At 33.2% G+C, this 11,205-nt stretch overlaps 1 protein-coding gene across 1 annotated transcript; it reads left to right on the forward strand.

Annotated features, from left to right (window-relative positions):
* Positions 1 to 4,138: 4,138 nt before the first annotated feature.
* LOC115983514 lies at positions 4,139 to 10,018 on the forward strand. The gene is made up of 2 exons (XM_031106222.1): positions 4,139 to 4,239; positions 8,109 to 10,018. Exon 2 carries the CDS (start codon positions 8,489 to 8,491, stop codon positions 9,773 to 9,775), a length of 1,287 nt encoding a protein of 428 aa, XP_030962082.1. The 5' UTR covers positions 4,139 to 4,239; positions 8,109 to 8,488; the 3' UTR covers positions 9,776 to 10,018.
* The last annotated feature ends 1,187 nt before the right edge of the window (positions 10,019 to 11,205 follow it).

Consider the following 11,205-nt stretch of genomic DNA (forward strand, 5'->3'; position numbering starts at 1 on the left):
CCGGTGTTTGGTTCATTCAAACATTTTTACAGAAAATGCATCAAATTCGGCAAAAGAAACAAAACCCAGCAAAAGAAAATGAATCAATTCCACACTCATTCACAAAAGAAACAAAACCCAGCAAAAAAATTCATCAAATCCAGTCAAATTGAGATCGCACGGCGGAGGAGAAGATGAGATCGCGCGGTGAAGGCGACATTGAGCGGAGGCGAGATCGGTGCAATCATCCGACCAGCGGCACCATCGACAATCGCGATCGCGCCTCTCGTCGATCGACGAGCGCGCTCGTCGAATGCACACCGCTTGTCGATTGCGCCGCTCGTCGAACGCGCACCGCTTGTCGATCGCACCGCTCGTCGATCGACGAGCGGTGTGATCGTCCGACGAGCGCGTTCGACGATCAACGAGCGGCGCGATCGACGATCGCGATTGATGAGATCGCGCGGTGTGATCATCCACGAGCGGCGTGATCGTCAATTGCGCTCGTCGGACGATTGCACAGCGTGATCTCATCGATTGCGATCGTCCGACGAGCGGCGCGATCGACGATCAGTGCTCTCCGATCTGGGCTCTCTCTCTTCTCTCTCTCTCTCTCTCTCTCTCTCTCTCTCTCTCTCTCTCTCTCTCTCTCTCTCTGGAAATGAATTGAAGTGAAAATAAGGGTGTAATCCAATTTCCAGGTCAAAGGAGTAATTGTTGGTCAACAAGAAATGATTTTTCGGAAAATTTTATTTTCCGTTGCTGCCAAACACGCGGGTTTGTTTTCCCCTGAAATCATTTTCCCTCAAAACAAACGCACCCTAACCCACTACTTTTTGCTTTATCCTTATACTATTTCTTAAAAAATAAAATCTGAACCACTTGAAATGGCTGGGGGGCCCCGCCGGTTTACAATATAAATAGGAGCACAAAAGACATTAAGGAACCATCAAGTGCACAATATCTTTTCTTTTATAATTGAGTTTTAGTTATGAGCGAAGAGAAAATGAATTGAAGCTTGCTTCATCAAGCACCATCTCTAGCCAACTGTGCTGTCCCTTGGAATTAACAAGCATTCTCTTCAAAAGAAAATTCACAGGTTCTTTAGTCCATATCCCTTCACTTTATTTTTATTCTTCAATATAAAGTTTGCCAAAAATTGAGCATTTACTAATTTAATTGAGTTCATATTTGGTAACGGGTACTTCGGAATTTTACTAAAAATTTACCTTATAAGTTGGGTTCTAAATGTTTTTATACTATGTCTGTGACACTGTCCACCACCACAATAGAGCTTCACCAAGGAACAATAAACTACCACACACTGCCACAAATAAGTCAAGACCTGCTCTTCTCTCTTCTGACCCCATATGTAGACCTAGCAAAATAGGTCAAGCCTTTAGCAATAAAGTTAAACTTATTTTTAATTGACTCATTTTCAATAAATGTTTGCATAATAAATTTTTATTAAATTTTTATGTTGTAGATGAAAATACAAATGATATCACTTGTCAATTTGACAAGTAGTTCTCATACATAAAATGTTTTAACCATTGGATCTACTACTAACCTAGGTAGTTTCTTTTCTTTTTCTTTTTTTTCCATTTTTTTCATAAGTTCATTTTATATTTTCCTCCAATTTTACGTTCTTTACCTAACATGTTATTGTTGTTCTTAGAGTTATATATATATATAGAGAGAGAGAGAGAGAGAGAGAGAGAGAGAGAGAGAGAGAGAGAGTATAAGTTTGGAGAGAGAGTATAAGTTTGGTTTTTTTTTTTTTTTTTTTTTTTTTCGCTTTTCATAGTTTTATTTGCTTATATATGTACAGTTTTTTTTTTTTTTTTTTTTAATTTCAATTATTTTGTAAGTACAACTATAATTTTGCATGCTTTCAACAAAGAAGCTAATTCAAAAGCGCACTTACTTTTAGAGGTGATATTAATCTTTTCTTTTTTTCTTTTTTTTTCTTTTTTTTTTTTTAAGTTTCATGTATAACATGTATAAATTTTTTTTTCCTTCTTTTGTGAAATTTGTTAGTTTTTTAAGACCTTGTAAACTCAGATTGTTTAACCTAATTAATTAACCAAGTTAATACTTATGTTTATTATTCAAATCTAAGTTAAACACATACAATCATATCACTTAATTCGGAAAATTAAAGAAGACAAGCAATATGATTATCCAAGAAAACCAATGAAACCAACAATTTCAAGGTAAAAATTTGAGGAGGATTTAACCTAATCTATCCTCAAGACAACAAATTTACTATGATAGAATGGAAGCTTTACAATAGATTTTTCCCTAATTGTAAAGCTACTTCTTGTAATACTTACTCAGACAACCACATACAGTTTTGAATCCATGGACTCTTCTATTTGAATTTGTCGCACACAAACACTCACGTTTATGACTTTGAGATCCCATTCCAAACTTTAAATCATTAGCTATGTATGATCTTGCGGCGGCAACTTCATATCTACCAATTTTAATAATGTGTAAATGGAATTCTGGTAGTGACTTTGAAAGGAGAAGACATAGTATCTTTTAGATCTCACAAAAGAACCTCCAAAGTCTCTTCAAAATGTGCCTTAAGATTTCCTTTAAATACTAGGAGAATTAGATCTGAAACCCTAATCACTAATGGGCTTAACGAGCTGTTGGTCTTTAATTAAATTCTGTAGAAATGCATCTTGATCAATCGAACCTGTTCTCTCGATCAATTGAACCTGGCGAGTTTCTAATTTCCTGAACCCGTAGCTTTCTTGTTCTTGTGTCTTGTAACACCTTAAGCATTGTCCAATCAAGCCTATAGACATAAGAATCTATATCTAGACAAATTTGTATTCACAGTTTGCCAATTGTTCTAAACTTTTAGAACCTAAAAAAATTAGTTATCAAAGTAATAGACCATCAAAACTAATTATTGGACTCTAAACTGTTAGATTTTAGATTCCTGTAAACTAAATTGTTTAACCTAATTAATTAACCAAGTGAATACTTAGATTTATTATTCAGATATAGGTTAAAACAAAACAATCATATCATGCAAAGTAACGGAAAAGTAAATAATACAACGATATGATGACCTAGGAAAACCAAATTGGTAAAAAAACCTGGGGATTATTTAACCTAGATATCCTCAAGGTAAAAAGAAAATCCACTCGAAAGAATTGAAGTTTACAATAAGACTTAGACTACTAACATCCTATTGCTACTACACGTATAACATACTTAGGTTTATTACTAATAAATCATATCAAATACTAATAAATAATAAACATTTTGTATATATTTCTCAAACATTGGTTATTCAATAAATAGGGAACTACCATAGTCACATTCCATTGTTTAACTAAAATTTTGCTGAGATTAACGTGAATGCTCTTATAAACTGATGTATCACTTTATAAAACACAACTAAAAAGTAATTAAGAAATTTATTTATATGTCCGGTTAACAGGTGCACTTAGAGCATTTGTTAATGGATAATTTTAGGAAAGTTTTAATACAACTTTTATGATAAATATAAAAAAAATTGAAAAAGTTAGTTTCTTTTTTATTTTCCCATAAAAAGTTTCTAAAAATATTTTCTAAACTAATGTCCTTAAAGTATTCGTTAACTTTTTCATTTATTTATTATGTTGCTGATGTAAAATTAATCACATTGATTTATTGTCTCGTTAGCTTGTAAACATTATGTAGCAATTTAAAAAAATATATATATACATATATATATATCAATAGTTACAACAATAAGGAAGGGCAATGGTAATGGTCCTTCATGAATGACTAATGAACAAATTAATAGCAAGTTTTTTTTTTTTTAACAAGAAGAAATTAATTCCAAGTCTTCTTTTGGCCTTTTTCATTTATTTATTTATTTATTTTGAGATAAAAGAAGGAAATATATATATATATATATATATATTTATATTTATATCTTTTGGCCTTTTTTAGAGTAAAATAAAACACGTTGGTCAGGCTTGGGTAAAATATAGCCATAAAGGTCATTGGTCCCTATCGTGCACTGTTGCCCGACGTGACTAAACATTATTGCGGCTGACTAGGGGAAAAAAGGAGATTAGTGTTTGGGATTGGGACAGTCTGGACAGACCACGCCAACTATATATAAGAGTGCAAGCGGAAGAGATCAGGGCACGTAATCAACAAAAAGAGACAGACTACAAATGAGTGTGATGGTATTTTAGAGGAGGAATCTCAAGAAATGCAAACATTTCTTTCCAGTGAAGTTTGCAGGTTCTTACCTTCTCATTTCAGTACTTACTATATATTCTTTTGGAAGAGATTTATTTAGAGAGAAACCACGTTTCCTATATATTTTTGTTGAATGTGGATTTTAAAATTTTAATCATTAGATTATATGTTTTTATTATATTCTCTATGTTTGTAAAATTTCAATAAGAACAAGATCAAATATCAATAGTTATATTATCAATCAAATATTTAAATTTAAAAAATAAGTTATTGATCAAATAGTAAATAATATTCGATTTGAACAAAATTTGGCATGTGTGTTAAAAAAATAAAGTAAATGCAATCAAATGGTTAGGTTTTTAAAAGTTATATCTAATACAAACATTTATAAGGAGTTTGAAGGGTTTTTATCCAAATTAGTTAAGAAACAAATCTTGTCCTATTCTTTTTTGGAAAATTTGTTGTGTTGGGAATTGGGATAGAGGCAAGGGGATAGGATGTAGGAATGTTTAAACTAACCTTTATATATAAATATATATATATATATATATATATATTCCTTAAATAAAGAGGGAAGAGATTTGGAGCCAAACCCTTTATTTTTAATCTCAAAAATTGGGGAAGAGTAGAGGTTTCACTTATATTAAAAAATATATATTAAATTATCGATTTTACACTTATAATTGAACATAAAAGAGTTATATATACTTCTCTCATCATTTTCTTTCTTTCCCATTTTATTTTATTTTATTTTTGAAAAACAAGCACGCACACACACACACACTGAAGAAAAGGAATGAGATTCTAACATAAAGACATAACATAAAAAAGATGCATACTTGTCCCATTTTAATTTTTAAAACATCTAAATATAGGAGATAGATATTTATTCTCATACCCTCTAGTAATTAATTTCTAAAACATCCAAACAAGGAAAAAGATAACCATTCATCTCCCCTCTTCTCTCATCTTCTCTACTTTCTAGTTGCTCTAGAGTTCAAACTTTCAAACATACTATTGATTAATAAAAAAATATTTTAAATGAGTAATTACTTGATATTTTGGAAACAATATTCCTCAACAATAACAGGTTTGATAAGAGATATTCTAATATGATCTATGTACAACTTATGAAAGAGAAGAAGAGATTGGTAGGTAGTGGAGAAAAAGGAGATGAAATTCAAATCAAAGAAATGGGGCAACACATATTCCATATTATTATGAATATAGAATAATAGTTTTATTGAAGAAAGAGAAGTGCTACTATATATGTTACAACATCACTAATGAACATACAAATATTATCTCGACTGGAAAAAAGAATAAAAAAAAAATAAGCCATGCACCATGGCCGTATATGAAAACATATGTGGATACTTTTTCTTTTCTTATCTTTTCATTTTCTATTCTTTTCATTTTCTATATAGATATAATAGAAATTTAATTTATTGTAACTGCTCCTTGATAATTGCGTTATATTATTGGGCAAGACACCAATTAGTTTTTTTTATAGGCGAGGTTTAAATCTCAAATCTCTTATTCGACAACAAGAACTTTACTAGTTAAGCTTATTGGAACCCACTAGATGATTTTTCTTTAAATGTTCATAAATAATTTATATTCATGATAAGAAACAACCAAATTTATATTAATGTCTTTAGCAAACAAACAAACATTTAATCTAATTTCAAGTTTGACTATTTGTCAAATTATGCTTATACATAATAATGTATTTATGAATAAGTTAGTAAGCATGAAGCTTTATTTTAATTATATATATATGAGACAATCAATTTATTTTTTCTTTATTTTTTTCCCTTTCTATACAAAATTTCTTTTAAGGGTTTGTATATGGGTTTTACTACCAAAAAAAGCAAAGGATGAGGTACTACTGTTGCCGACCTTTAGATTTTGCAATACTAATACAATTATTACATACATACAAATAGCTGGTGCATGTGCCTGTGTTTTCCCACTTTGGTGGTGAGTTAGAAGGACTACCAAGGGTCAATCATGAAATTAACGAGAACCTAGGCTTGAAATTTCTAACAAACATTTTTAGGCCATCTCAAAGGATCATTCTAGTAATTACTAGGTGCAGTGGTATAGGGAGAGGACCCAAACCCACCCCTCTCCCCGCACACCACCCCACTTTTTAAAGGAAAATTATTAGGTACTGCTGGAGTACCATAAATGTGTACTCCCTCCTCTCACATAAATGATGGGTCCCACTATGAATTTAAGGCATATAAAAGTAATATTTATTAATTAATGTATTTGAATTAATTTATTTTATACATTTCATGTTTTCTAAAACTATTATTATACATTAATGTGTAATCTTCAATTTATTCAACACAAAAAATTATTTAAAATATTCAAAGTATTAATTATAATTAATTTAAAGGATAACTACACAACTTAGTGAAAAACAAAAATTCTCTTAAATTGTATAAAATTGACTTGATCAAATTTTTATATATAAATAAAAATAATATATATATATATATATATATATAGGCACACTCAATCATCTAATAGACACGTTTTAAGCATAAATTGATATGTGTGGGTATGAATTATAGATATATTTTGCTTGGCCCTACTGGAAAACATTGTTGGCTTTGCCACTAACCTAGTATATGTGAGGCAAGGAATTACACTCATTTGAGAGAATAGTGAGGTGCTCAAATCTCCAAGGGCTCTATGTACTCCCCTTAGCCAAAAAAAAAAAAAGCACCTACCTCTTAATATTACTTCAGGTCTTTTTTTGTTGGGGTGGGTGTCTTTAAAATCCTTGGATTTATTATCCCTCTTCCTTTTTCTTTTCTTTTTGTCTCTTATCTCCTCTTGTGTAAAGCTTTCTAGGTTTTGCTAATTTGGTCAGATTTCCTTATTCCCTCTTTAAACTCTTTTTCCCCCTTTTTTCGAACACCTTTTTGGATTATTGAGAACCATATAAGTTAAAAGGATGATTAAGCTTTATTTTGTCTAATGGTATTCAAATTAATTAAAATGATGATTAACCTTCATTACATCTTTATGAAGTCTTTTAAGTCATTGCTCAGAAAGCCAAGGGTTTCTTTGTTCTTTTACCTTTCTTAGTCTCTCGCATCAAAAGCTTTCGGTGTTATTTTCTATTTTATTTAAGAAATCCTTTGTCACATAGACAAAGTTTAGTTACAAACTTAATTGAATGAGAGGTGACATCCACCTAAATTGAACAAGTATCCTGTCATGTGAATCTCACATGATGACCTTAACTCATTTAATGGACCCATTATGGTATGTTATGAGGGGCATGGTTGAGTGGGTCTTAGATAGATATGGGTGGTGGTTAGTTATTTGATTGGCAATTGGTGGCTAATTAGGTAAGGGAGTAATTGGATTTTGTGTGGGTGATTCTACTCATGGGTTTAGGTTGAGTTATTGAGATCAGTTGACATGAACTTGGGTCAAATTGGATGTAGTTGACGGCTTTGAAAAATGATATTGATTCAGTGATGCGGTGACACTATGGAGGTGAAAGGGAGTGGGGATAGGGAATGGCAAAGAAAGACAGGGGATTGGGGGTGCCAATGGAGTGAGAGAAAGTGGTTGAGAGAGAGAGAGACGGACGGGAGAGTAACGACTTAAGTTTTGAATGGGTTCGTTAAATGACTTAAGAAGGTTGGGTGAGATGGCATGTCCTCCAACTTGATTAATTTGTAATTAAACTTTGTTCTTGTTACCATTTCATTTGTTTGTTTGTTTTGTTTTGTTTTGTTTTTTTCTTTTTTTTTTTTTTTTCTTTTTTTTTTTTTTTTTTTTTTTTTTTTGTGCGTATTAATATATTAATGTATATGCAACAAGTTTTTGCCCATTGAGAGGTGAGACTTACCCCTGCTTGTTAATGTTGTTTTTGCGGCTAGGAAAAAAAGAGCACGACAGGTGGAAAAGTCGGAAGGGTAGCATTTCCATATATTAGTGATTCAATCGGTCCGTGCAAAGAGTTGATTATTGACCTTCGACCTCACAAGCGGTCCGTGCAAAGAGTTTCTATGGCAGAACAACGTGGAGATTCAAACAATTTTCCGGACATGGAAATTCAAATAACGCCGTCAGAACAACGTGGAGGCAAAGAGTATAGTATAGAAATTCCACCACCAGCCCAGCAAGTGGAACCTGAAAAGCGGCGCGAGTTTGTATCTACAAAGTTCCCCTGAAACTCCGCAGAGTAAATGAAGATGCCTACACTCCAAAGCTAATTTCAATAGGCCCTTATCATCACAAAAGAAAAAATTTGAAGAAAATGGAAGACTTAAAAAGAAGATATTTCTGGGATGCCTGTGATCGGACGAACAAGAGCCCGGAGGATCTTTCAGGACGCATCCAAAAACTCGACTACCAGAAGATCCTTCATTGTTATGCAGATGACAGTCACATGATGAAGAAGGAAGATTTCATGACAATGATTCTTTTGGATTCTATTTTTATCATTGAAGAGTTGTGGAGGACTAATGAAAACCCGCCAATGAGCCCACCAGCAATGACTGCCATTTACCAAAAGTGTGAGTGGAGGATGTGGGGTGCATGTGTAATAAATTTCCAAAAAGAAAGAAAAGAAGACAATCCAGAAAAGAAAAACCATGAAAAGGAAAACCCATGGCGAAGCTATAACATAATGCAGGACTTGCTATTACTAGAAAATCAGGTTCCATTTTTTGTTCTGGAGGATTTATACGAGTTTGCCTACAGTGACCTTTTTATGTACCCGCAAAATGAAGATAATTCCTTTCGTAGGCATGTCCATGAATACCTTTTCCATTTCTGGGAAATATCCGGTTTTGTTCGCGATTCTGATTACGAGAAGATATTCGCTGGAAAGAAGAAGGAAGTCAAACATTTTACTGATTTCCTAAGATATTTTCTCCTTCCACATAATCCAACATGTGGACGTAGTTTTGAACGTGTACCTTGTGCAACCAAGCTGTCTGAGGCAGGAGTGGAATTCAAAGTCAGCAAATCCGAGAATGGACGCTTACTTGACATTCAATTTCGAAAGAGTGGCTTCTTGAAAATTTTTCCATTTTTAAACTTTTCATGGCTCTTGAGTTGCTTTCCTTGCCTCAAATGCTTGGAGATCATGCAAACTGTCTTGGAACTCAAATCCTTTATAATAAGGGATGCAACTGAACCTGTTGTTCGAAACCTCATGGCCTTAGAGCAGTGTCATTATCCACGGGAAGCTTACGTATGTAATTATATTGTATTGTTGGATCATCTTATCAACACTAGAGAAGATGTGGATCTACTTGTTGAGAAAAACATTATCGTTAACTGGCTAGGCAACAATAAGGCAGTGGCAGTTCTGATCAACCGCCTTTGCCTACAAATTACAGAAGGTAATCATTCCTGTTACTTTGACCTCAGTGAAAAGATTAATGATCACTATACCAGCCGTTGGAGCAAACTCATGGCATCATTAACAAATCTATATTTCAAAGATTTTTGGAGAGGAACAGCAACTGTTGTTGGAATCATGGTCCTGCTTTTCGCTGTCTGGAATTTCGTTAAGCCTTTTGTCTTTCACACTTGAACTTCTGTGTGCTTCAGCGTTTGTTGGAGACTTGGTGCTTTGCTTCTGCTTATTTAGATGCATTCTGAACTTTGTAATAATGCTTTGCTTCTAGCTTAGCAAATGTTTTGTTGTAAGTTTGTGGTGTTTCGACATCTATAAACTGGTGTGGTGAGTCTGTAGTTTAGCAAATGAAGCTATATGCTATGTTAATGAATCTTGTGACATGCATCTACGCTAATATCATTAATTATTCTTGTTTTGCTCCAAAAATCTTTTATTTCACATGTAAAATTTCTTTTGCTGAATTTTTTCCCCTTAGAATTTTATATATAGCCACTTTAATTGTTGGGCAGTTTGGTTCACAAAAAAATTGCAACCATTACAACATTACACAAATGTGACGTACGGTTCGTTTATATACGTACATCTTACATTACGGAATATAAAATTATCAAGAGATTTGCATTACAATAGTTTATCGTAATTAATGTGATTATCTATTGAGATGATGATAATCTTATATACAATGTAATAATGTATTTTTATCAAAAAGAAAAATGTCCATGCTTTAACTTGTAATGACAAAATTATCTTCGGATAAAATGACAAAAATGTTGGGTGCCGACACCCCCATGTCCAGCCCACTCTTTTGCTTAGCTCATTAAATCATTGTTATTAATTCCATTCCATTCCGGCCAGAATGGCCGGAAAATTTCGTACCGGCATGTAAACCGGAATAATAGTCCCCCTGTTTCACCTCGGATCAAATTTTGGCCTGCTCCGGTGAGTTTCGTGTGTTCCGGGCTATTTCGGTCAATTTCGGCCGAAATACAAGATTCGGCCGGCATGAGTTGAAGTTATGGGTCTGAATATAGAGAGAGTAAGAGAGAGGTTTTGAGGTATAGGTGTGATGTGAGAGAGTGCTTTGTGTGAGATAGAGAGAAAACAAAAGGGGAAAACAAGTTTAATACATGCTTATCTGCATTCAGCATCAAGACAGAAGCAACGAGCAAAAGGAGTGCTGTAGCTGTTTCGGTCTGTTCTCCATTGTTCTTCAAAGTTTTGAGAGAGATAAGATTTTGAACTTGAAATATGCAGAACGGGTTGTGGGGTAGGTAGGGTAATAAATGGGGGAAGATATTTAAACAATTTTATTACTCCCTCCGTCCCACTTTGTTTGTCCTGTATTCCATTTTGAGATATCCCAAAATATTGTCATGTTTCTAAAAATAAAAGTTATTAGTTTACTAATATTCCTATTATACCCCTAAGCCTCATTAAGAATAACTCTTTTTAAAAAAAGTTGATAAATTTATTTAAGGATAGTTTTGTAAACTTATACATTTTTATAAGACAGACAAGACAATAAATGATGTTCCCTTAAAATATTTGACTTTTCAAACAGGACAAACAAAGTGGGACGGAGGGAGTACTTTTTTATTCGACCA

Source organism: Quercus lobata, chromosome 4, assembly GCF_001633185.2.
Source record: "Quercus lobata isolate SW786 chromosome 4, ValleyOak3.0 Primary Assembly, whole genome shotgun sequence".
In the NCBI taxonomy this organism is placed as follows: Eukaryota; Viridiplantae; Streptophyta; class Magnoliopsida; order Fagales; family Fagaceae; genus Quercus; species Quercus lobata.